The sequence below is a fragment of the Momordica charantia genome (assembly GCF_013281855.1).
Source record: "Momordica charantia cultivar OHB3-1 chromosome 7 unlocalized genomic scaffold, Mcharantia_2.0 BLBB01000007.1, whole genome shotgun sequence".
Taxonomy (NCBI): Eukaryota; Viridiplantae; Streptophyta; class Magnoliopsida; order Cucurbitales; family Cucurbitaceae; genus Momordica; species Momordica charantia.
In genome coordinates this window covers 18,850,331-18,875,086 of record NW_028275165.1, presented here as the reverse complement: position 1 = coordinate 18,875,086, position 24,756 = coordinate 18,850,331, and the positions used below count along the sequence as shown (strand labels likewise).

General features: G+C 35.3%; 5 protein-coding genes across 5 annotated transcripts; 3 read left to right on the top strand and 2 right to left on the bottom strand.

The window, feature by feature from the left end:
* On the top strand, nucleotides 1-4,878 carry LOC111009889 (ATP sulfurylase 1, chloroplastic). Its single transcript, XM_022283121.2, has 5 exons — nucleotides 1-530; nucleotides 2,928-3,333; nucleotides 3,911-4,171; nucleotides 4,254-4,340; nucleotides 4,496-4,878. Exons 1-5 carry the CDS (start codon nucleotides 34-36, stop codon nucleotides 4,637-4,639), a joined length of 1,395 nt encoding a protein of 464 aa, XP_022138813.1. The 5' UTR covers nucleotides 1-33; the 3' UTR covers nucleotides 4,640-4,878.
* Nucleotides 4,879-5,029: 151 nt separating this feature from the next.
* LOC111009891 (uncharacterized) lies at nucleotides 5,030-6,258 on the bottom strand. Its single transcript, XM_022283122.2, has 4 exons — nucleotides 6,108-6,258; nucleotides 5,843-6,003; nucleotides 5,670-5,747; nucleotides 5,030-5,552 (listed from the first exon to the last, which is right to left on the bottom strand). Exons 1-4 carry the CDS (start codon nucleotides 6,193-6,195, stop codon nucleotides 5,391-5,393), a joined length of 489 nt encoding a protein of 162 aa, XP_022138814.1. The 5' UTR covers nucleotides 6,196-6,258; the 3' UTR covers nucleotides 5,030-5,390.
* A 3,084-nt stretch (nucleotides 6,259-9,342) lies between these two features.
* Nucleotides 9,343-12,892, bottom strand: LOC111009875 (protein LIKE EARLY STARVATION, chloroplastic). The gene is made up of 4 exons (XM_022283106.2): nucleotides 12,167-12,892; nucleotides 10,989-11,644; nucleotides 10,068-10,258; nucleotides 9,343-9,928 (listed from the first exon to the last, which is right to left on the bottom strand). Exons 1-4 carry the CDS (start codon nucleotides 12,690-12,692, stop codon nucleotides 9,553-9,555), a joined length of 1,749 nt encoding a protein of 582 aa, XP_022138798.1. The 5' UTR covers nucleotides 12,693-12,892; the 3' UTR covers nucleotides 9,343-9,552.
* Nucleotides 12,893-16,271: 3,379 nt separating this feature from the next.
* LOC111009539 (guanine nucleotide-binding protein subunit gamma 2) lies at nucleotides 16,272-18,663 on the top strand. Its single transcript, XM_022282634.2, has 4 exons — nucleotides 16,272-16,869; nucleotides 18,041-18,093; nucleotides 18,209-18,253; nucleotides 18,354-18,663. The coding sequence occupies exons 1-4, from the start codon at nucleotides 16,747-16,749 to the stop codon at nucleotides 18,436-18,438; spliced, it is 306 nt and encodes a 101-aa protein (XP_022138326.1). The 5' UTR covers nucleotides 16,272-16,746; the 3' UTR covers nucleotides 18,439-18,663.
* Nucleotides 18,664-19,755: 1,092 nt separating this feature from the next.
* Nucleotides 19,756-24,077, top strand: PKP-ALPHA (Pyruvate kinase family protein). The gene is made up of 6 exons (XM_022282825.2): nucleotides 19,756-20,486; nucleotides 20,996-21,092; nucleotides 21,261-21,454; nucleotides 22,053-22,174; nucleotides 22,513-22,991; nucleotides 23,425-24,077. The coding sequence occupies exons 1-6, from the start codon at nucleotides 19,917-19,919 to the stop codon at nucleotides 23,724-23,726; spliced, it is 1,764 nt and encodes a 587-aa protein (XP_022138517.1). The 5' UTR covers nucleotides 19,756-19,916; the 3' UTR covers nucleotides 23,727-24,077.
* The last annotated feature ends 679 nt before the right edge of the window (nucleotides 24,078-24,756 follow it).

Sequence of the window (24,756 nt, the reverse complement as noted above, 5' to 3'; positions counted from 1 at the left end):
GGGAAGCATCATGAGCTTGGGTCTTCACCTCCAATGGCGTCCATGGCGGCCGTCTTCTGCAAACCCTCCCACCAAGCTCCCCTACGCTTCACCAAAATCCCCCCGTCGCCGCCGCCGCCGGCTCTGCGGGTCAGGACCAACACCACCCATCATCGCCAACTCCGGGTCTCGGCCGGTCTAATCGAACCGGACGGCGGGAAGCTGGTGGAGCTCCTCGTGGACGAATCCATGAGGGGATTGAAGAAGCGGGAGGCGTTGTCTCAGCCGCGAATCAAGCTGTCCCGAATCGATCTGCAGTGGGTCCACGTGCTGAGCGAGGGCTGGGCCACCCCTCTTTCTGGGTTCATGAGAGAACCCGAGTTCCTCCAAACGCTTCATTTCAACTCCCTCCGCCTCGCCGGCGCCGGGGTTGTTAATATGTCGGTGCCGATTGTTTTGGCCATCGACGATGCCGTAAAGCATCGGATCGGCGCCTCCTCCGACGTCGCCCTATTCGCCTCCGATGATCGTCCGGTGGCCATTCTCAAAGAGTATGTATCATGCCTTTTCTCTGTTCATTATTTTGGTTTTCTTTTTCCCCCAAATTGAAATAATGCTGCGAAATAGAATCCCCTGAAAAATATAGGTAAATTACGAGTTTTGTCCTTTTAATTTTGATTTTGTTTAATAACCCTTTAGATTTTTAATTTTGATTGTTCCATATTTAACCATTTTTTTTTCAAATTAACCTTCGTGAGAGTTGAATTTTGTATTATGTTTTGACCTTTCAATTTTTTTATCTAATAAATTCATAAATTTTTAAATATGTTTCATATATCATGAATTTGTTAAACAATAATATTAGATTTAAAATTTAAAATTTAAAATTTTATTAGATATTAAAAGAAATACTCCCCTAGAAAAGAAAAATGTTTGAGAAAATAGCTATAAAAAAGTTAAGGTTATTGCCTATCTTCAGACCATGACAATAAATTTGACATCTCTTTTATTTTTAAAACAAATGACATTTCTATACTCTATTTGTCAAATTAATGGTAGTCCATTGTTCAAAAGTTAATGAAACAGCTGGAAATATTATTTTTAGTCGCAATTTTAAATATATAGAACTAAATAACTATTATTTTCTTCCACTTTTTAGTTTCTTTGGGGTTTATTTGGTCATTTTACATTTGGGGATATGTTTTTGTCGAAATTTCATACGCTGTTTGATGTTTAGTTTGTCCGTTGTCACTTTCTCACACCTCAATAGTAGAAAATTGCATCCGTAGGATTCAACCTGCAGACGACACGTGTATTGCTCATCCGTTTGGATCAAGCCTACATAGATCTTTTGACGAGAATTTACATTTTGCCCCCGTTAAATTATAAATTTGTTTTAGATTGCTACTAAAAAAAAAAGAAAAATTTTGTTTTGGTTCGATAGTTTATTTAATTGGTTCTTGAACTAAATTTTAATAAGAATTTAATAAGTTCGGTTCCAATTAAGTCCTTGAACTTCAAGAATCTCTCGTTATAAGTTTGAAACTGTTGAATAAAAACTAAGGCTTTTAACTTTTTTTTAAACACAGTTGAACTCTTCACCAAATTTCATTTTTTTTTTAAGTTTTCAAATTTTAGATTAGATCTAAAACAAAGAAATACTAAAGTGGTGTATCCAAAATTAATTTTCATAATAAAAAATCAAAAATAAAATGATTATCAAACGAGACCTTACGATTTATTAGATATTTTTTAAAATTTAAAGGACATTTTCTTTTATCGTTTTATTACTTTTAGTTATTTTTTATGTTTTTTTTTCAAACGTATGGAGCATAGATAATATTGTATTAACAATATGTTAAAAAAAAGGTAAGAATAAGTAGTTTGCAATTATAAAGAAAATAAAAGAAACTAGAAGAAAAAAGAAAATGATGAAACTTTAGAGTCTCACTTAATCAACTATAGCTTTACAAATTTAAACTGTATGTTATCCAAATTTAAGTTGTTATGAACTGTGGAATAGAAAAGTGAAAATTTTTATAACAAAAGAAAAAAATTAACTCACAAAATAAAAATCAAAATTCAAGCTTTTGTAATTAAAAAAAAAAACTACTCAAAAACTAATTGTGCATTTTAGCATGTCTTTTAAAGTATTTATTTATGGAAGATTAAAAGTGTTTAAAAAAATGGTAGCGGTTAGTTAAAATTTTTAAGAGTGCTTTTAATTTTTATAATAAGTAATTTGGAAAGTTATAAAAACAAATAAAAATCACTTAAATTTATGTTAGGCGAAGCATCTAATTAATTTTCTTCTCAAATACTTACCAATTAATTATTATTATTATTATTTTTTCAAAAGACTGCCAAAGTTCACCCTTAGCCTAAGAAAAATCATGATAGATGTGGGTTTGGGTTTTCAAGTGTGACCTTTAACATTTGTTTCAAGCATCTTAAATACTAATTTAATATTTGTTAAAAGTTATAATTCTGTAAAAAATATTTAGCCAACTATTATTTCATTATCTAATGTTACTTCTATAATCATAATCTAAATTAACTAAATAATATAATTAACATGTTAAGAGAATACTTAAAAGCAAGTGCAAGTTTTCTCAATTTTGAATCAAAACACCGAAAACATGTTTGAGGTCTGCCATTAATGATTCATGTACCTTTACTTTTGAATTAGAGCTCTTCTGTAATTTGTTTTTCTTGGCTTGGGATTTTTTTTTTTAATTTTTTTATTTCCCTGTTATATTCTTTCATTTGTTCTCAATGGAAGCTGTGTTTTCCATTAGAAAAAATATATATATTTATGTACAGTTATCTTGTGCCATTGATGAGTTTATTAGATTCTAGTGATTTCATGTTTTTGTAGATGTTCTAGTAGAAATTTATAATGGGGGTGTGAAGTAGTTTCATGGTTTCTTTTGTTGAAATTTTATCAGCATTGAGATCTACAAGCACCCCAAGGAAGAAAGGATTGCAAGAACATGGGGAACCACAGCTTCAGGTCTGCCTTATGCTGATGAGGCTATTAAGAATGCAGGAAATTGGCTGATAGGAGGTGATCTAGAGGTCATAGAACCGATCAAGTACCACGACGGCCTCGACCGTTTTCGGTTATCACCAGCAGAACTTCGCAAGGAGTTCACCAGGCGCAACGCCGATGCAGTGTTTGCTTTCCAGCTTCGCAATCCCGTGCACAACGGTCACGCTCTGCTGATGACTGATACGCGTCGTCGGCTTCTTGATATGGGCTATGAGAACCCCATCCTCTTGCTCAATCCATTGGGTGGCTACACCAAGGCTGATGATGTTCCCCTTAACTGGAGAATGAAACAACATGAAAAGGTATAGTAATCTTCCCATATGGCCATATGGATTTTGTTTTGTATCATATTTCATCTCAACTTTTTCTACTTTCTAGGGTGTTTCTAGTTATCTATGGGGTCCAATTTCTTGTTGGTTTGCTGTATGCAAGGTCCGGTAGTGTTAGAGTATTAATACTTTATCTACAATAGGGCCCATGTTATCGAGGCTCAATGCTATATTGAACAGTCAAAAGAACGAGGGCCGCAATAACTCCTACTCTCATTCTCTTCTTTCTAAAGAAGCTTTCTCTTGATCTGGGCAGGATCTATCAGTAGCAACATGATCCCGTATTGAAAATATTAGTAGTAGTATTGGCATGATTGTAATTGCTGGGTAGTTTGTTCGGATAGGATTGGTTATAAATAGAGTAAAGACTTAAGAGAGTGTGGAGAATAGGCATAGTTTTAACTTTTAGGGAATATAAGACTTGGGAGAGAGATAGTCCTATCGAAATGCTAGACTATCGATATTGCAACATGGAATCCTCACACATAATAACCTGTTCAATTGCAATGTCTATACTGATGTATTTCCATGCCATCTGAAATGAACTCAGGTGCTTGAGGACGGTGTTCTTGATCCAGAGACGACCGTCGTCTCCATTTTCCCATCGCCGATGCACTATGCCGGGCCGACCGAGGTGCAGTGGCATGCCAAGGCAAGGATCAATGCCGGGGCAAACTTCTACATCGTCGGTCGAGATCCCGCAGGCATGGGCCATCCGACCGAGAAAAGGGATCTTTATGATGCTGACCATGGGAAGAAAGTATTGAGCATGGCACCTGGGCTAGAGCGCTTGAACATCCTTCCTTTCAAGGTACTTGAAAACTTCCAGTCCATTCACATTGGGCTTTGTTATTGTCCCTCTTCAACACTGATTCAATTGCAACTATACACAGGTCGCTGCATATGACAAAACTCAAGGGAAAATGGCATTTTTTGACCCCTCAAGACCTCAGGATTTCCTTTTCATATCAGGCACAAAGGTACTTTACTTTCTGATACCAATATTGACTAAATGGTTTCACAACATTTTCATATACACTTTATATGATAACTGTCTTTTGTCTCTAAAACTAAAAAAACAACAAAAAGGACAGACAACGGTGTCTGATCTAAAGCTTTTTTTCGTAATCGTTAGATGCGAACTCTTGCACGGAACAAGGAAAACCCTCCAGATGGATTTATGTGCCCCGGTGGCTGGAGCGTGTTGGTCGAATACTATGACAGTTTGATTCCAGCAAACAATGGGAGGATCCCCAAACCTGAAGCTGTACCAGCCTAAACAAACTTATGTATCTTGTTTGTAATATAAATTTGATGTTCTGTTGGGTGTCCTAAGCTGAACAAAGTCACAAGCTCTGTTTCATCTGTTGTAACATTAAGAGTGATGCTCTCCTTTGAAGTTGGTTGCTGGATTTTAGTGTTGATGTGATAAATTTAGGCATGTTGTAATATAAAGTTTGATTATAGCTCTGTGATTATGAATGAGTTCTGTTTAATCAAGTGAATCATTAACATTAATTCTAAACTCTGAATTTTTATTTATGGAACTGACAAAAGAGTGAGTAGGACCAAAAATGGGAGTCTAATGTTAGCATATGGGACCAAGAATTCTTAAAAGAACCTCAAAAGTTCTGTTTTCCTTTTCCTCTTTTAGATTCAACTAAGAATGCCACATTCTGCACATCACAATATAAACTAATTTGTTTTCTTTAGTTTCCAAACCACATTGAAATATTGAATAATAGATAAAAAGTATCATTTCTTTGTATTTAAACCATAATTTCCCAAAAGTTTCCAACTTGACATGAAGTCAAATACTGATCTTCCAATCATTTTCCAGTTTGAATTCTTCTTGAGTTTTCTCTTTTTTCACTTGGTAGATTTGCAGAAACTACAATAAACTAATGGAGAAATGACAAATCAAACAGGGGTTTTGTCTTGTCTTGTCATGCACTCAACCTAGTTTTTTCTTTTTTTTTTGTTCTTTTCATAAATCATCATTAGAAAAACACTTCTTTTTGGTCGGATTTCTAAGCAAACATTGTTTTTTTCCATCCCTCAGTCATTATCTTGACGAATTCATCATAGTTAACTCGGCCATCTCCATCCAAATCAGCCTCTCTGATCATCTGAACAACTTCCTCTTCTGTTAACTTCTCCCCAAGATTAAGCATCACATGGACATGGCTCAACTGCAAACCACAAGAGAAATCTCATGATATTTGGATCAATTCTTTGATGGGTTTCCTCAAAAATTGGAAAAAATTTGACCTTTGTTCATGTTTTTCCATTAAAACAAGCACTTGTACCTCGTTTGCTGATATATACCCATCTTGGTTCTTGTCAAACACTTTGAAAGCCTCTTTCAGCTTCTCCTCCGCTTCTTCCTAACAAACAAAATCGAAAGGTATAAGAACTAAATCGTTACTTCAACTAAAGGAAAAATGGAAAATAAAGTAAGGGGTGAAAGGAAATGAAAGACCTTCATGATTTTGGACATCAAGGTGAGGAATTCCCCGAACTCAATGGTTCCATTTCCATCAGCATCAACTTCTCTGATCATGTCTTTGAGTTCTTGTTCTGTCGGATTCAGACCCAATTGTCGGATCATCACTGTTCTTAGTTCATCAGGGGTGATGCAACCTGATTATTATTCAAGACATGGTTTGATTTGAGCTATATTCAAAACAGAATTGAATTGAAAACTATGATATTGTTGGTTGTAGAAGAAAAAGAAATTGACCCACCATCTCTGTTCTTGTCAAATAGACAAAAAGCTTCTTCAAGCTCATCCATTTGTTCTTTGGCCAGACCTTCCCCCATGATTTTGTCCATGGAAACCTTAGAAATGGCACTGATGAGAGAGAGAGAGAGAGGGATTTTTGTCTCTGTTGGATTGAGAATTTATATAGGGGGCAAAGGACACAACAACCACAAGCCAAAATTTTCTTTTCTCCTAACCAAAATATCAAATTGTTATAATCTCTAGAGTCAAAGTTAACTTTCATGACCAAAAAAGAGTGTGATTTAAACATTTCTAAAGAATGAAATTCGGTCCTCTCTCATCAAAGTTCGGATTTCTATATAGTTTGATCTAAGTTTCAATTTAGTCTATATAGTTTTAAAAGTTTCAGTTTTATCCATGTAATTCAATCATATCTAATAGTTCATGTATATCATTATCATATTGAATATACGTTTGCTTACATGGCACTTAGTTATTTATTTATTTTTTTTTTAGTTCAACAATATTTAGAAGTGGGCGGATTATAAGTAGGTAAAAAAATACTTTAAGGATAAGATTATTGATAACATTTAACAAAATCATAAGAATCAAATTGAACATAGAGACCAAAATGAAACTAAGCTGAAGCCTAAAAGTATGAATATCTAAATAATTTTCATTGAAAAAGAGAACTTTCTTTCAATTTTTTAGGAGAGAATCAAGTTATAAAAATAATAGATTTCCATCCCCATTCCATTAAATTTCAGTAGGTCAAAGCTTCAGCAACTTCAGAGAAATATAGAATAGAATTGCACGTTGACGGGCTCATGAGATGAGCATATACATATATAAAAAAAAGATAGCTTTTTTATTTTTATTTTTTAATGAGCTTGAATTTTTGTAGAGTTCATGAATATTTTTCTTGATCATGCAGATTCAATTTATTTTGTTTCATAGTTCTTTATTTAATTATTATTATCTATTTTCATAGTTGTTTCCATTATAAACAACTATTTGTTCTTACATACCATGAAAACATTCCTAGGATATTTAATCTCCTAACTATTTAAATTAAAGTTTGGTTTAAATAAGATCAAAATAAACCATAACTATTTAGTCTTTTAAAGAAACTTTTATATTTATTCTATCTTGATTCTTATTATTATTATTATTATTTTCAAAATATTATATTTTGATGCATAAATATTATGAGTCCTTATCTTTTTAAGTGCATTTAATGGGAACTTACATAGCACCACACCGACACTTGTATTTTAAACCACATGTGTTGAGCCTCGAAATCAAATATGGCTCAAAATTGAAAGCATAAATTCTTGTGAAATGTAATACAAAAATCAAATTAAACTTTTATAAAAATTTTGAGCCTAAAATAAAATAATTTCAAACTCCAACGACCAAAACATAATAGGAAACATAAACCTAAATTAACACTAAATAGCATCTACAAGTTCAAATCCTCATCTTCCACATTTGTTGTATTAAAGGAAAATAATAAACGTAAAAATTGATAGACTATTATCGAAGTTTTAATTTTATGAAAATATAGATAAAATATCGATGTTGATAGATGTTTCTTTTAAATATAAATTTATAACAAATATTTAAAGCAACAAGTTTTACTCTGTTAAATAAGTTAAAATTATTAATATTAATATTATGTTCATAAATAATGTTTTGTTGATATTTTTTATACTTTGTCTGTTTTTTTGTTATATTATGAAAATGTCGATTCATTGCATATGTCAACGTCGAACTCATAAATTTGATACCTGACAACAATACAATCTTTTTAATTTTTTTTTTTTTTGATTTTTATGATAACTTGAGGCTCAAGACAACTTAATTGAAAGATATTTTTTGGCAGATAAAAGCTTCATAACATCAAACAGAAAAAATTGCAGAGGCCAACACTTTTGAAATTAGTAGAGAAGACAAAATGAACTAACTGCCACGCGGTTTCCACTTTCCAATTCTCTATGGTACGTCTTGTTTCCTTTGACAATCTTTGTCAATTGTGTTCTTTTTTGTGGTTTATTTTAAACCTTGATTTATACAAGTTTACTCGAATCTAATTTTTAAGAGCCACCTATTGAATCGTTGCAAATTAAATTAGATGGGAAGAAAACGACATTTTGGGAGGATGCTTATAGCCAAAGTTGAATACGAATTTTGAATTGAGGTGTGAACATTCACACGTTAGAACATCGTGATACAAAAAAAAAAATCCAACTCAGAGATGAGGATTCTATAAGTTGCGAACTCGAGACAAAATACAATATAAATTAAGTTCAAATATTGCTAGAAAACATACATAGGAATCACTATTCTATAACCAAACAACGGTTGGTAGGTTCTCAACAATGGATCTTTCCTTTTGAAAAGGCAAGTACCTAATGCCCCTGAGGAGCGACTTAGTTACCACCTATGTATGTTCGAACTTTTGAATGAGTTTGATAAGAAAATCTTTGATGTCACTCAAGTTCGTTCAGGATTTGGACAAACATAGGTTCCATCAATATCAGAGACTAAAGCTCCGACCCTAGGATGTTCCAAACCAAAAAAGGTGAGCACTTAAAAAAGGATTAATATATGACTTTAAACCCATCCATCTTCATGGACTCTCTTTGCTTGGAGGTTTCCAAAGGAAAGGATCACTTCTTCTTCATTAGTTCTTTTACAAGAAGATCATATGAATAAAAGGTTGTGTTTCACAAAAGAAGTTTAAATTCAAAATTCTAATAATCCCAAAAGGGTAAAAATGATGTAGTAGTTGATTTACCTTTCACATTATTACTGAACCAAAATTTACTTTCCATGATCTAATTTTACAGTATCAGATCTGATAAAGAAAAATGGCCAATTTTGATTTAAAATGGTAAACTAATCAGAGCCCAAGTCTAATTTTCAAAAAAATCAAAAGGCTTCGCCTGGAAAAGTAGGAAGAAAGATTAAAGGTTAGACTTGAATGAGAGCTCTCCTTTGAACAATAAGTCAATACTCAAGCCTAAGTAATCACAACCACAGCCTGAACAGTCTAAATCATATATTCTAAGTAAACTTTGATTTTTAATATAATAATAAATATTGGGTTCATGTGACATCTCATATTGAGAGATACTTATACTTGTGATGACTTTCAAGGCCATATAATTTCATGAACAGATAGTATTTTCCCAAGCAGTTTCAATGCTACTTCTACTTCTATATGCAGCAGGTATATAACTAATGCAAAATCATTTCAGCAAAAAAAGTAAGCTAATTTATAAACTAGCGAGGTTTTCTGATATCCCTGTAAAACAGGATTATGTTGTGCAGTTTTCTTTATTATATGTACATTGCCTGGAAAACGGAATCCATTCTAATGAAGCATTCAATTTTCTTCAGAATGAGCTATACTACCAAGCTTTTATATCAACTTGGGAAGAAAATAGACTTACTGAAGCAACTTACGACGTCTCAGATGGTTTCTGAACTTCCCGGAGCTGGACTGAATTGTTGAAGCAATGATAAAACCCGAAGTGTGGGAATCTCTCATACCAGGTTTCCTGCTGTTCGTGTGTGTCCCAATGCTCCCCACTGCTGCTCTTTCCATACTTGTGAACCCAGCCTGAACCGTTGTGGCCCTCGCCCCATGTACGGTTCCACCTTTCTCCGTGCTTACCTTCCCACCATGTTTCCCCCTGTTTGATGCCAAGACCATTTTGATCAAAATTTTCATCCCATTTGTCGCCCCACTTCGACCAACCATCACCTTCACATCGTTCAGCCCATTTATCTGTGTACTTAATGCTGCCACCTTGTCCATCATACTTTTCACCCCATCTGCGAAAGAAAAGTTACAGGACAATTTCTCAACAAGCATATCACCAAATTACATGTACGAAATCTTGAAAAGGAATCAGAAGATTGGGAATACATCACAAAAGATCAAGTAAAGTGGATAACAAGAATGATCCGATACCTCTCATGCCAAATATGAGCATGACCAGCATTGACATACGTGTTTGGGTCAATTCTACACCATTTATGAGCATTCTTTTCAGCTTGACCAGAGGTATTATAATATTCCCACCATTTCTCTTGCCACTCGCTGCCGCTTCCATTTTTCCCCCACTTGTCTGCAGTTTTCTCAAGGTGCACAAGGCCTTCCTCCTGAAAGAAAGGTTAGCTCACTTCAGTTCATACAAGACAAAACTATGCTTACTGCAAAGATTGGAATTAGGAATCGAATATTAGCTGGGAAGTGTTGAGGAAATGAATTGCAGGAAGAGATAAAACACTTTCAAGGATCCAACATATTGATAGATCTCATATTCTCATGTTATTGTAATCCCAAATTAGATTGGATAGTATTATCATTTGAAATTATTAAGCAATAATGCTCCATGGCTAGTGAAGCCAACCATTTTTCCCATTAGAAGTCAGTGTCTACAGGATTGAGTGAGCACTGTGGCCATCAAGGGTTAAAAATAATACTCTAAATGAATGGAATTTCGAATAATAAGCTTCTGCTGAAAATTTGGACAAACATCTAGAACATGAGTGAATCCTTTTTTAAATATCAGAGTCAAAGACACAAAAAATCTGTTAGATATCAACTGACACATTGTACACTACGCACACCAAGGCATCTTCATCTTCTCGCAATTATCCAATGACTGATATAACTTCATTTTCAAAGATATCAAACTTTCATATGAATGTGAACCGACCATTGCAAATTCTTTTAACAGGAGAATGCAATTAAAGAAAAAAAAAAGAATTTTTTTTGCAGATATATGTGAACTAACTCTTGAGACTTTAAGTGCTCGCATCAAGCAAATATTTTTACGGGACAAAGTGGCAGAAGCATTCAAATCAGTAACAATTCATTCAAACTCACCTGCCGCATGGATTCTCTCCAATATTCCCGCCAAACATTTCCGAAGGCATCACGACCAGATTTCTCTGAACCAAGTTCCTTATAGCCAAACTCATCAGCAGCTTCCCAATACTTGTTCTGCCACTCAGTGACTTGGTCTGCGCTAACTCCTCTGGTTAGTGTCCACTTGCAAATCACCCCATCTGGTCTCTGCTCAACTCCTGTCTCCTTCCACCATCTCGACCCATCTGGATTTATTCCTTTCGTTGATTCCTTATCTACACTATTAAGTGCATGTGATGCTTCTGCAGCGTGTACTGAAAACTGTATCTCAACATTTTCATCTTCTTCTAACGAATGCGTCTCGGAACTGGATTCTGACGTTTTCAATTTTTCAACATCCATCAATGATTGAAGGGGAGGTAGAAGAGGTTTGGAGAGTTCGCTCTGAAATGGAATTGACAGAAAGCCCACAGACGGCTCTTTCTCCTCAACTAAATTGGATAGCATTGGAAATGCCTGTGATTTTTCAGCTGGTCGCAACTCACTGGAAGTATTAGCATTCCTATCATTATCGGGAGGGGGCGTCCAAGACCAAAAATCTGGACCCGGCGTACCAGTTCGTGAAGTTTCAGACTCAGGTAGCAGGGTGTTCTCACTTTGAAATTCAGATAATTCTAGATGAATCGAACATAATTAACAAATTAACAAAAATACAAAAAGAAAGAGTTAGTATGAGAACCTGAATAAACCACATAAAAAATATACAAATATAACCCAGATAACCAATCTCTCTAGCAACCTGAACCACAATAATACTAGTTCTATATTCATTTCTGGTCATGCTAATCACTGCTGCCATTATTTTCTTTGTAAGAATATTGATTATCGATCTTGATGTATACTAATTTATCAATTTTCTGAATTTGAACTTAGAGAAGACAGTCCTGGTCAAACTTAAAAGTATATTCATTCGGTAATAATCCAAACAGTAAAATGATAACTGTTTTATCGCAGTATTCAAAGTTCAAAATTAGTATCTGTATGGACGACTCCTCCCTCCCCTACTCAAAATAAAGTTAAGATACAGCAAACGGAAGAGTCAATAATTCAGATAAATATGTAACTTGACCTCTATTTGGGGCTTTTGTAGTTGACAAAATAGATCAGTCCCTACGGAGAAACAGTGAGAAACTTACCTTCTTCACGATCTTGCAGCAGTCCACCGTTGTTCCCACCATCCAAATTTACAGAGATATTCAAATCCCGCGAACTCGACTCCACCACTGCCGCCGATCCAGCCTCACCGACAAGAGAACGAGCAGCTGCAATGGCGGCAGCAGCTCGATGTATGACCTGCATCCGCTGAACCCGGTCCCTTTCCTCCCTTGGGACCTGAAGAATCTTACTGAACTCCTCGCTCTTCTTCTCCAACTGATCAGAAATCCCGTCTCCGCCGTCGCGAGCGCCATTTCCATTCCCAGCCGTGTTCTCCACAACTCTCTGGAACTCCACAGCCTTTCTCTGGCGCTCCACCGCATTCTTCCACATGCCGAGGTATGATTCCCCTCCATCCGAAACCCTAATTCTCAATCTCCTCGCGCCTCTTGCCCGCCGAATCTCGACCTCTCGTTCCAGTGGGAGAACGAGGAAGTTCTTGTCACCGAGTTGGGGGAAATTACAGGCAGCGGCGGCGCGTGGCAAAGCTCCTAATGGGAACGCCATTAAGCCGGAAGTGCGACGAAGGAGAGTGGGGAAATTGGGAAGAAGCACAGTGATTCAGTTTTCAGTTCAATAATTCAGTTTCATGAATTGATTTGCTTGGCGTTGGCGGATGGCACCATTTTTGTGTACAGTAGCAGACCTCGAGAAATGGAAGAGAGAAATTTCTTGAATTGGAAGCAAAGGTTACGATGCCGTTACCCATCGGTCACCTTTCTTTCAAACAGACTTTAAAATAACTGTTTCTTAGAATCTTAATTCCTCATATTTTGGACGGTGACACTTCACATACTGCCATTCACGAGGGTTCTTCCCTTTTGGTGCTTTAAAAATATATATGTCAATTCAATAAAATATATATATATATATATATGATTTAAATATTATTTTGGTTTTACTTTGCAACGTTTTTTATGTATTTTAGGTATTTATACTCTTAAAAGGTCTATTTTATTTCATTTACTCATAAGAAAGGATCATTTTAGTTTCTATTTGTAAAATTTCAAAATTCCAACACAAATTTTATGCACATAAATATTTTAGTACAAATTTATAGTTACATTTCCGTAAATTTAGTGAATGCAGTCAAATTTTGATCAAAATAAATGATATAAAAATAAAAATGAAGAGATTAAAATGATTCGTACTAAAAAAATAGTATTTAAATTAAAATTTAAATATAAAAATATTTAATAATTTACTCTAGCTAAAGAGAATAAAATCTACAATACTGAGTTAGATTTTAATAGCAATATATATTTATTTTTTTCCCTGAAAATGTAAATCTTGTAAACATGAGAGTTTAAAGGCTAGAATTTGGATGGAATGTTTTATTAATAATAATGAGAGAATAAGAAATAATGTCTGTGGAGGGTTAAACTTAATTTCACAAATGTCTAAATTTTCATTTCTATGATTTTTTTATAATATCGGTTTTACCCTTATTTATTACCTTTATTTTTATTATATATATATTTTTTAAATTTAAAAGATTTGAATCTTAAATTGTAATCCTATTCCTTTAATTATTGTAAGCCCCATACAAAATTTCAATTCACTCATTCCAAAAAGATTTATTCCCATGATTTATCATTATTATTAATGGAAAAAATATCCAATTTCATCTCTCTTCGTGTGTAAATTATTGGAAGCCACCGCCGGATGCATTTCAGATTTGATTCAACGGGTTCCTTTTCATTTGAACACTTTTTCCCCATATATCCCAATATATCCCTATAAGGTAAAGAGTGCAAGGCAACCATTATAAAAAACAAGGTTTTCAACATTAGGATATATTATGATATATTGGAATGCAAACTTTTCGATCGGGATAAACGGAGACGAATTGCTCCAGCGACGGAGAAAAACGGAGGTGGGCACCGGAGACGAAGGAGCGGACAGAATGGAACGATGGTAGAACGGAAACAGACTGCTCGACGATGGGAATAGACAACTATGCGACGAATACGAAGTCTCTGAGACAGACGAAGCAGACGAATGGAGGAGCATATGAAATCGAGGAGAATCGTTGGAGAAGGTGCAAACAGTCGGAAGAATAATCCCGATGAACGGAGAAGAAGAAACGAACTGTCACTAGTTTCGAATTTGAGGGATTTGAGGATATTTTTGGATGTTTTGGTATTTTAGCTTCTTTTGGAAAGTATCATTAAGCAAATATCATGATATTCAAAATATAACCTTCTAATTAATGAATTCTGAAATTTAAAAATCAATTAAAATTAATGTGTATATACAAAAGGATAATTTTATAATTTAGGTGATGGATACATCCTTAATAAGTTTGTTTCATGACACATAGTGTAAATTACATACCTTCCATCCTCCTTAATAATAATAGTTTTTTATAAATATTTTCTACCGAGTTCTCATCCAACTACTGATTAACAGCCCAAAAAGCCCATAGCTTCCCAACAATAAGCTGTGAGCCCACCATAAACTCGGCCCAATGTGAGAATTTGATGAAGAATTGGGCCCAAATTAATTTTCCACTACGGTTGTCCAAATTATGCAAATCCCAATTGAGAATTTGACCTTTTCAAAAGGTCGTCAATCCCTACTTTCTATTTAGAGAGTAAAACTTAAACAACAATGCTTAATGGATTCTTTTATCTTGATCGGCACAAATAAATATTTTTCTATCTTTTAAAATTATCGATTTTTTTTAAAATATTGTATGAGCAGTAGTAAAATCCTACTGTCAAGACACGTATCCTACTATTATTGAGATACACGTTTATTTCTTTTTATTGAGACAAAAAGAAAAGATGCTAAGTCAAAAATTTATTTTTACTTTTTTAGAAAAAAAAAAAATAATAGTAAACATGTTCCCAATACTACTGGGACATGTGTTTGGCAGCATGATTGTGCTTTTACTCTTTTTTAATTACTCTTTATTCTTTTTGTAATTTTGAATTTCGAAAAATATGTAACTTGAAAAAATACAAATATTTGTGTTTGTCCCATTCAGCCCGAATAAATTAAAAGCCAATGACACAACCAGTTATCACCAATAAAAATATTTCAAACATCTATTAATTCCCTTATAGATTTAATTTATAAAACCAACTAACCTATATGACATAAAATAAAAATAAAATAATTAATTCATCCTCATTTGAGTTTGACCATTTCATTCATTGTTGAGTTGTAGGCTGTGTTCCGTTAAATTTCATTTTCTTTTTGAAACTTCACTTATTTCAATGATTTTTTTTTTCTCATTAAATCTATTTGCCTATGATATAGAAAGCAACCCCTATCAATTGTTGAAAAACCTTTTGGTCGATAATGAAATGACAACAACCTACAAAAAAATAAAAAATAAAAAATAAAAAAACTCATCACTAACAACATAAACCTCCTCTTTGTAAGTCATTTTCTTCGTTTGTTGTTACATATATTAATATAATATCTAATAATAAAGTTCAATCTAGAAGATGTTGAATACGGGTGGTCAACACGAGTCTATTTTAATGGTAAAAACATCTATCTACTTCTTTCTTTGGGTGAAAGTTGAAATCTACACCTGCACATATTTATTATACTAAAAAAAGATTGTACAAGAAAAAACTTCATGTTTAGACCTCTCCTATATCGAAGCGGTTTTACTGACCTTTTTTTCAACATATTTTAATTTTCTGCAGAGAAGTTTTGATAAAGTAAAAAACAAATCAAAATTTTAAAATTTCATTCCAATTAACTCGTAATTTATGAAATGACTGTAATAATTCGATCAAGTTCAAGTCTACCAATTTGTAGACCCTACTCCACTTTTATTTACGATTATATTTTATACCATTTTCATATGAAGACATTTTCAAAGATGGCTAATGGCTATTCATGAAAAAGTCAATTTTTTTGGTTCAACCCATTGAAGTTTAATTGAATGAAAAGAGAACACCAAACCAAAGGAATAACATTAGCAAAAACAAAACTTTCTCAATAATTCAAACAGTTTTGAAGATTTGATATTCCCAAAATAACATCAAAAGCAAAACACCTGCAAAGTACCATGTTCAAAATCTTAGGAGAACCCTAATTTTAGCCTCAAATTTCAGTCATCACCGTCCCCATTCTCCACTGTTTTTCTGTACTTGCTCTGTATAATTAAATACACTGACAAAAGAACAAGGGAAGAAAGGGCCACAAAGAGACAAAAGAACAACACAGAAAGTGAGAAAAGTGAAGAAATTTCATAGAATATGACAAGAAAAGAAAACCAGCTTTCATCCAAATACTCACCGGCCCTATTTTTCTTCTCCACTCGCCTGAAAAAGGGCCAAAACAACGCTTAATAGAACAGCCCACCAAAAGAAAGGGACCCCTAGCGGCTGCTGCGGCCACGCCACGCCAAATTCTCTCTCTGTTTAGATCCCATAATCACTTACACCAAAAAGGGTTCATGGAATCGCCATAAACGCTTCTGGGTCTTCCTTATCTTCCTCTCTAATGGCGTCTCTTTGATCTTTTTTGACTAAATAGAATACAACAGCTTTAGGGCTTGAATTTTGGATTCTTGTAATCGGAGGAGCGATCGGGTATGTCCGAATCCGCGAGCCCGATAACCCAACGGGTTCAGTCTTCTTCTACAATCGATACCAGAGGGAAGCACAGGATACAGGCCGAACTGAAGCGGCTCGAGCAAGAAGCAAGGTTTCTCGAGGTCTGTCCCCTTTTCTCTCTTTCGTTTTGGGTTTCCGATCGTGTGTGATTTTGAATTGGTTTGTGGTAAATTATCGCTTCCCTGATTTTCAGACGCCCGTCTATGGAATTTGAAACTCGAGAAATTTTGATTCGAACTTGAGGTGAAATGTAAATGAGTTCTGTACTTAATTTTCAAATGTTTCTGGATGGGGAAACTGCTCTGAAGTATTGTATTGTGCTAGTGTTCTTGTCGACTTAGATTCTGTTCTGATGGTTTTAGAGGGATACTGTCTAAAATTTGTGGGGTTCCGAGTTCTTGCTTAGTGCAGTTGTCGATTGAATGCGAATTTTAAGTGGTTTTGGCTTTCAAAACTTCTGAATATGATGCTCTGTACAATAACATTTAAAGAGAAAAAGCAGATTGTGTTCTTGTGCTTACAGCTGCAACATTACGGTGAGGGTTCGAACCTACAATCCCTTAGGAAATGCAGTGGTGTCTTAACCTCGGTTGACTCGAGAAATCTTTTATTTCAATCTGAAAGACGTTAGCAATACTATTGTTTCTTGTTTTTCCCATCTGTCTATTGTTTCTTGTTTTTCCCATCTGTCTTACATTTTGACTAGCAGATCTCAATATATACATGTTTATCCTAAATACAGAAGTGAATTAAGCATGAATTCAACAATTGTTACTCAAAGCTTCATATTATCATTTCTTGAATAAAAGAGAATTTCTTATAGACTTATATAGAAGAGTCTGTAGAGAAGATGAGAACACTATTCTGTTACAGATATCAACTATTTCCAACTGATTTACAACTAATACAAAACTACTAACCATATACTTAATGAGCTGCCTTAATAATCCTCACTCAGAGAATCACCTACTAAACGCAAAAACTTATTTTTCCGTACTTCCTTTGACTTGTATGCTCCAGTATCAATTTGATCCACGAGATCAAACATATAGACTATTAGTACGCAATGGTGGGAGTAAATAACATTGAATAGATTTAGACTTCAGGCTCTTTGCCCTGATTACATGTTATATCATCTTTGGATTCAAAAGTTTAAGTTGTTCGGTTAGAATAAACTTCATTGAGCTGCTTGATTGTGATTATTAGCATCGATTCAAGATACGTGTCGGTTCTAGAGGTGTTAAGTTAGTGTCATTGTGAATTCTACTGCAGGAAGAACTGGAACAGCTAGAAAAGCTGGACAAGGCATCAACAGCATGCAAAGAGTAAGCATGATAGAATTTATTAGGGATCTGCTGAATTGAGTATCCATGAAAAGAAAAAAAAAATGTGTGAAACTCTCCAATTCATTTGTGAAATTGCTGTTTTTGAACCTGTCAGAATGCTGAGCAATGTGGAAACAAGACCAGACCCACTTCTCCCACAGTAAGATCTCCATTTCCTCTTTAATTTCATTGCTCTCTCTGCAACTGTAGCCCTTAAAAATCTTCTTCTTCTTCTGCCCCTGTTTTTCGGTTTGCTGCAGAACCCACGGCCCTCTGACCCCACAATGGGATCGATGGTTCGAGGGGCCACAAGATTCAAAAGGTTGCAGATGCTGGTTATTGTGATGGTGTTTGGGGTTTCTCTTTAAGATTCTTACAGATTGGGAGATTGTGATGTGATGGATAGATCATGGCCTTTTGGCTACTTTGAAGATTTTAACTCCCATTCTCATTTGTTGTTTGCAGAGGTTTTCTTCAACTTAGGAACATTTGTGAATAGTTTTTCTTTAAATCAAATGTTGTATTCATTTGAAAAAAACTTTCCATAAAGGTCTTTCATTTCACTTTGCACATTCTTTTTTGGATTATCGTTGATATATAGAAAACATTTAAGCATATCAAAGTAGAAACCCGAGACCGTGATGTATCTTTTTAATGGTTTTAATATGTAACGATTAAAAGTTTATTATATACGATGAACATCTACATGTATAAAATGATAAACTTTTATGTCTTTTTAGTTTATTCGAACCTTTCGTAATAAATCCATTAATATTGTTATTTGTGACATAAACGTCTTTTTTAATATTTAAAAAGATAAAAGTGTATATTGATCAACCGTTGTTTACGACTACTAAAAAATTAACAGTTTATTGTTAAAAAAACGAAGAAAACAAATAGGTGTATAGTTTTGAGTTAAGGTAATACAAATTTTATTTTTACCAATATTTTATTTCTTCTGCGTTTAATATGGTATCAGTCGCTTTTTAGTTTTCTTCCTCGTCGTTTATATTAGTTCAGATGCTTTAGTTCCGACTATTTCAATCGCTCCAATTCCAACTATTTCAATTGCTCCAATTCTGAATATTTTGATCGCTTCGGCTGCATCTCTTTCAATTACTTCGATTGTTACAGAGCCTTACACCAATCCCTATTTTCTACACCACAATGATACCTTAGTTATTGAGCTTATTACATAGGATAATTACATGTTTTGGAGTCGCTCTAAGATCATTGGATTGTCCATGAAGAACAAACTCGACTTTATTAATAGATCTCTTCCACGAAATGTTATTTACACACTAAAGTTGTGGGTAGATAATATCTTTTTCAAAATCATACCTCAAAATTGCTCTATAACCAATCAATAAATTAAATAAAATTCAACCAAAACATATAAATCCAAATCATGTTACAATAACCTGGCCACAAAATAAAGTAAATAAAAATTACTCTAATAAAAATAATCATATAATACCATTGGAAGAATGAGTTAAAATTGACTCACGTGGGATAAAATTTGAAAATTTCGTTCAATTTATTCTAAAAAAAAAAAAACTGTCAACATATTTTTATCGTGCGTAAAATAACAAATTATTGAAGCCAATCGTCACCGTCCACGTCACACTATAAAACCCGCAATAAACCTCATCCCATCCGATCCGATCCTTTTTGAGTCCCATCTCTAAGCCGTTCTCCGCCGTCGATCTCCCGGCGGCAATTCCAAAGCTTCCATCGCCAAAAATTTCCACCGTCTTCGTCATCTCCGTCCTCTCTCTGCTATAATTCTCCCCTTCAATTCCCATTTCTCTCTTCAATTCGCAATGGCGCAGTCTCTGCAACTCTTCACCACCACCACCCGCTCTCCCACCCTCTCCCTGACCAAAAATTCGCTTCCAAAATCCGCCCCTTCCACCGCCGCTTTCCGCTTCCCCTTCACTCTCACCAAATCGTCAATTCGAGCCTCTTCCTCTCCGGATCTCAATCCTCTACCGGCGTCCTCCACTTCCCAAGTCTTGGTTTCCGAAAATGGCTCGAGCGGCGGAGGTGGGTATGCGCCGGTTGTGTCTGATGCGAGCTCTATTGAGGTCGACGCTGTGACGGAGGCTGAGTTGAAGGAGAATGGCTTCAGGAGTACGAGGAGGACGAAGCTTGTGTGTACTATTGGCCCTGCTACTTGCGGATTCGAGCAGCTGGAAGCGCTCGCTGTTGGCGGTATGAATGTGGCGAGAATCAATATGTGCCATGGAACTCGGGAGTGGCATCGGGATGTGATTGAACGCGTGCGGAGGCTCAATGAGGAGAAGGGCTATGCAGTGGCCATCATGATGGATACTGAAGGGAGTGAAATTCACATGGGTGACCTTGGAGGAGCTTCTTCAGCTAAAGCGGAAGTGAGTTTTGTTCTTTCATCGTTTTCCATCTTTCTGTAGAGGACAATTGGTGAAACTTTTGCTGGTCTGTGTCCTAATTTTAATATTTTATATCTGAATTGTCTTTTTAGAACTTTTTGAGTACTGGGTTTTATCTGGCTTACCAACAGGCGAGCTGAATAAGATGAATGTGATTTTCAACTTTCTTCTGCCTGAAACTCAAAAATTCGCCCAATTTAATATTTTTATCATTCTTAAACTGGATCGGGCTTCACCTCGGACGGAGGCATTTGTATTACCCATTTAAATTTTATGTTGTTTTAAAAGCAAGATGGGTCCTTTTACGTTGTTTTAAAAGCAAGATGAGAGAGAATGGTGAAATCTGGACATTCAGCAATAAGTAGTTTATTGCAGCAATAAATCCTCTTAATGATGGTCTCACATTTCTGCTATCTTACATCTGACTTCAGTTTAAGTAGGCCGACTGAAGCCGTTGGGACGTGTATAACTGCTTGCTCTGTTCTATGTAGGATGGTGAAATCTGGACATTCAGCGTCAGAGCTTTCGATTCAACACTGCCAGTCCCAGAACGCACTATTAATGTGAACTATGAGGGGTTTGCAGAAGGTTACTAATTCTATCCTAAATTAAAAGTTTTCTCTGGCATTTACTGTATTCGTGCAGAATCTAAGATATGGTTCTGGGAATTGGCATATGTGGTCGGATCTGCGTTCATAATTGTAGTAAATTCTATGAAATTGTTGTTAATCTTGAATTATAACTGATATTGTGTAGATGTGAGAGTGGGTGATGACCTCCTTGTTGACGGTGGAATGGTGAGATTTGAGGTAATCGAAAAGATTGGGCCGGATGTTAAGTGCCTGTGTACTGACCCGGGATTGTTGTTGCCACGGGCTAATTTGACTTTTTGGAGGGATGGACATCTGGTACGAGAACGTAATGCCATGCTCCCTACAATTTCTTCTAAGGTAGGTGCCTCCTTGCTCCTTGAACTGTCATTTCCTTAGGTCAACCTAAACAATTTGTTTTAGCTCACTGGCTTACTAATTGCCGTTGTGCATAACCAACACCAGAGAGTTACAGACTACAAGAACTTGAATCATCTAGTCTTGCATATTTTCTTCAACCCGTGCATCGCTAATTTTAGATTACTGTTTTAGAAAATGTTAACTTATTTTTTATTATGTTAGAAATGAAAAGATCGTTACTGTCCAATCATAATGAAACACTATTGTTTTAATTGGCTTAGATATTAAACTTTTAATTTTGGCATTGCCAGAAACTCGAGTGTTTTCTATTTACACTTGGCTGAGTAACTAATTTTATGTTGAAAGATCATGTCGAGAGTATTATAATTTGCACCATGAATTCTAGAAGGAAATGTTTGATGGGAGAGTAGTAGTTATATCATACTGAAAACCTTTCATGTAACCTCATTATTGCATCTGTTTCTGGATCCTAGTCTCATGATGTTTGAAGTTAAATCTTTCGTGCAACTTAGCGATGCAATTTACCCTGATACAGTGACTTAATTTCTAGTCTAATGTGCATAATTTATGAATTCAGGATTGGTTGGATATTGATTTTGGGATTGCAGAAGGCGTTGATTTTCTTGCCATTTCATTTGTCAAGTCCGCTGAAGTGATTAAACACCTCAAAAGCTATATTGCTGCACGTTCCCGTGGCAGGTATGAAGAAATTTAGTAATGTGCTGATCTGTTCTTCTTTGATTCTATTTGGGTCTGAAGCTATGAACCTCTCATTGTTGGTTTTCACGTTTGTTGGGAGATCAAATACATCTCAAGTATGTATTAGTATCCTCTGATTCCCAAGTTAGATGTATTTCTTTTGAGTTTCTTGGTTGTTGTTGACTTTTAATAAATTTTTAAAATCAGTTTTCAATTTGGACAGGGTGGTTGACGAACAAATTATCTCTCTCCCTCTCTAATGCTTCGAACTTTATCTTAAATTCTGTTATATGTACACCTTTATATTTATGTCTCTTTTTGTTTTCCATGGTATGCAGTGACATTTCCATCATTGCGAAGATAGAGAGTATGGACTCATTGAAGAACTTGGAAGAAATTATTCGAGCATCGGATGGGGCTATGGTAGCTAGAGGAGATCTAGGAGCTCAGATTCCACTGGAACAGGTGCCATCAGTCCAGCAAAAGATCGTCCAACTATGCAGGCAGTTAAATAAGCCAGTTATTGTTGCTTCTCAGCTGCTTGAGTCGATGATCGAATATCCAACACCCACCAGAGCTGAAGTTGCCGATGTTTCCGAGGCTGTCAGGCAGCGATCAGATGCCCTGATGCTCTCTGGTGAGTCCGCCATGGGCCAGTTCCCAGACAAGGCATTAGCTGTTTTGAGAAGTGTCAGTCTAAGGATTGAGAGGTGGTGGAGGGAAGAGAAACACCATGAACCTATGGAACTCCCAGAAGTTGGATCTTCATTCTCAGATAGTATCTCAGAAGAGATCTGCAATTCAGCTGCCAAAATGGGTAAGCTTTATCATATCCCTGGATATCTAAAGTGGTTACAAAGCTATATTCTCACTAGCTATAGGAGAAATTCGTGGAGAAGGCTGGAATTGATAGTTTTACACTGTTGGATGCATGAAAGAAATTACACCATGTATTTTGATCTGTATCTCATGGTTATTAGGGGCATATAAATTTTGCATCTGCATCCACTAGTTATTTAGAGGGTAGCTATAGCAACCTCATTCAATTATTTGTCCAGCTATATGCTTTAGTACCATGAAGAACACAACCAGTATCTCATATCATTTCACAAAAATGGTTATTGCTTTGTAAAGATGCAGCATGGAAGATAGTTAGTGGAGTTGGGTCTCTCGATATGCTGCGGTCTTCTTTATAGTAGTTTCCTCTTGTTGTTGCTTATTGCAACTAATTTTGAGCTTTGTTTCCGTAGCCAATAATTTGGAGGTGGATGCAATTTTCGTCTACACAAGGAAAGGCCACATGGCATCTCTCCTGTCCCGCTGCCGACCCGATTGCCCGATCTTTGCATTTACCTCCACAACATCCGTGAGGCGACGTCTTAACTTGCAATGGGGCTTGATTCCCTTCCGCCTGAGCTTCTCTGAGGACATGGAAAACAACCTCAACAAAACATTTTTGCTGCTTAAAGCCAGAAACTTGATCAAATCAGGTGATCTTGTAATTGCTGTCTCAGACATGTTGCAGTCTATCCAGGTTATGAATGTGCCTTGAGAAAGATAGGCTGATCTGTGTTGCCTGCTGCTGTTTTTTCATTTCTTTAGATTATTTAACTTTATCAAAGCTTCTGGATCTGTTATTTAGTAGCTAGGAAAAGAGATCAAAACACTAGCTTCAGTTTTTTCTCCTATCTTTGCCTCTGAGATTTCCTGAATGTCATCTGAAACGTCGAGTTGAACTCGAGTTTTTTTGCTTGATTTCTTTTTATTATCTGTAACATTTTAATGACTATCAGATAAATGTTCTATGAACAATCATGGTCTAGGAACTATGTATGTAATTTTCGGGATAGCATTATGTTATACCATGTATTTTAGCTTTGAATGAATTGAATTTTGGGGTTGATATGAAGCATCTTGGGGACGTGGAACTTGCCTAAAACCATGATCATTTTACTACTTTATATAATTGATGAACTTATAAATAATTTCTATCTATAAATGTTTATTTTTTTCGATGTGGTATCACATTCAACCATGCTTGTAGAGTTGAACATGGTTCGATACTTTGATATTTCGATTCCTCCTTCGAAACTTCGATACTTAAACTTTATCGATGACTGATAATCATATTATCCTACACATGCTTGCAATGCAAAAAGGGTTATGAATATAACTCAAATCGTAAGTTGTCGATAGACAAAACAAATCATAATTTTGACAACATGCGATCCTGCTTGCAGATTTGACTAGTTTTCATGTATTCCTTCTTCATTTGATGCATCTTTGGTTGAACTAAAAACAGAAGAAAATTGAAAAGACAAGTTTTCTATAGATCTGTGGACAAGACCAAATGATTCATTAAATTTGTGAATAAACACATCATTAAATCCTCAAGTCAAATCATGTTTTTGTTTGGAAAACCAATATTGCAGAAGAAACAGAAGAAGATGGCCAAGAATCATAGCATTTGGTTTGCTGCTCAACCATCAACCTTGATTTGATTTAGTGCCAAATACACACTTTCTTTTGTTTTTGTTCCTATAAACTGGATTCATCTCTTTGATCTCTACTCCCAACTTTTA

What these genes read in the sequence shown, in the direction of transcription:
- LOC111009891 (XM_022283122.2), bottom strand. Translation starts at nt 6,195, where the DNA reads ATGGACAAAATCATGGGGGAAGGTCTGGCCAAAGAACAAATGGATGAG. An exon ending in ATTTGACAAGAACAGAGATG is followed by an intron (nt 6,004 to 6,107) that starts GTGGGTCAATTT and finishes AATAATAATCAG; the next exon opens with GTTGCATCACCCCTGATGAA. An exon ending in GGTATATATCAGCAAACGAG is followed by an intron (nt 5,553 to 5,669) that starts GTACAAGTGCTT and finishes TGTGGTTTGCAG; the next exon opens with TTGAGCCATGTCCATGTGAT.
- LOC111009875 (XM_022283106.2), bottom strand. Translation starts at nt 12,692, where the DNA reads ATGGCGTTCCCATTAGGAGCTTTGCCACGCGCCGCCGCTGCCTGTAAT. An exon ending in GCTGCAAGATCGTGAAGAAG is followed by an intron (nt 11,645 to 12,166) that starts GTAAGTTTCTCA and finishes CGATTCATCTAG; the next exon opens with AATTATCTGAATTTCAAAGT. An exon ending in GCTCATATTTGGCATGAGAG is followed by an intron (nt 9,929 to 10,067) that starts GTATCGGATCAT and finishes TTTCTTTCGCAG; the next exon opens with ATGGGGTGAAAAGTATGATG.
- PKP-ALPHA (XM_022282825.2), top strand. Translation starts at nt 19,917, where the DNA reads ATGGCGCAGTCTCTGCAACTCTTCACCACCACCACCCGCTCTCCCACC. An exon ending in CTATGAGGGGTTTGCAGAAG is followed by an intron (nt 21,093 to 21,260) that starts GTTACTAATTCT and finishes GATATTGTGTAG; the next exon opens with ATGTGAGAGTGGGTGATGAC. An exon ending in CAATTCAGCTGCCAAAATGG is followed by an intron (nt 22,992 to 23,424) that starts GTAAGCTTTATC and finishes TTGTTTCCGTAG; the next exon opens with CCAATAATTTGGAGGTGGAT.
- LOC111009539 (XM_022282634.2), top strand. Translation starts at nt 16,747, where the DNA reads ATGTCCGAATCCGCGAGCCCGATAACCCAACGGGTTCAGTCTTCTTCT. An exon ending in AAGAAGCAAGGTTTCTCGAG is followed by an intron (nt 16,870 to 18,040) that starts GTCTGTCCCCTT and finishes ATTCTACTGCAG; the next exon opens with GAAGAACTGGAACAGCTAGA. An exon ending in CCAGACCCACTTCTCCCACA is followed by an intron (nt 18,254 to 18,353) that starts GTAAGATCTCCA and finishes GGTTTGCTGCAG; the next exon opens with AACCCACGGCCCTCTGACCC.
- LOC111009889 (XM_022283121.2), top strand. Translation starts at nt 34, where the DNA reads ATGGCGTCCATGGCGGCCGTCTTCTGCAAACCCTCCCACCAAGCTCCC. An exon ending in GAATGAAACAACATGAAAAG is followed by an intron (nt 3,334 to 3,910) that starts GTATAGTAATCT and finishes AAATGAACTCAG; the next exon opens with GTGCTTGAGGACGGTGTTCT. An exon ending in TGAACATCCTTCCTTTCAAG is followed by an intron (nt 4,172 to 4,253) that starts GTACTTGAAAAC and finishes AACTATACACAG; the next exon opens with GTCGCTGCATATGACAAAAC.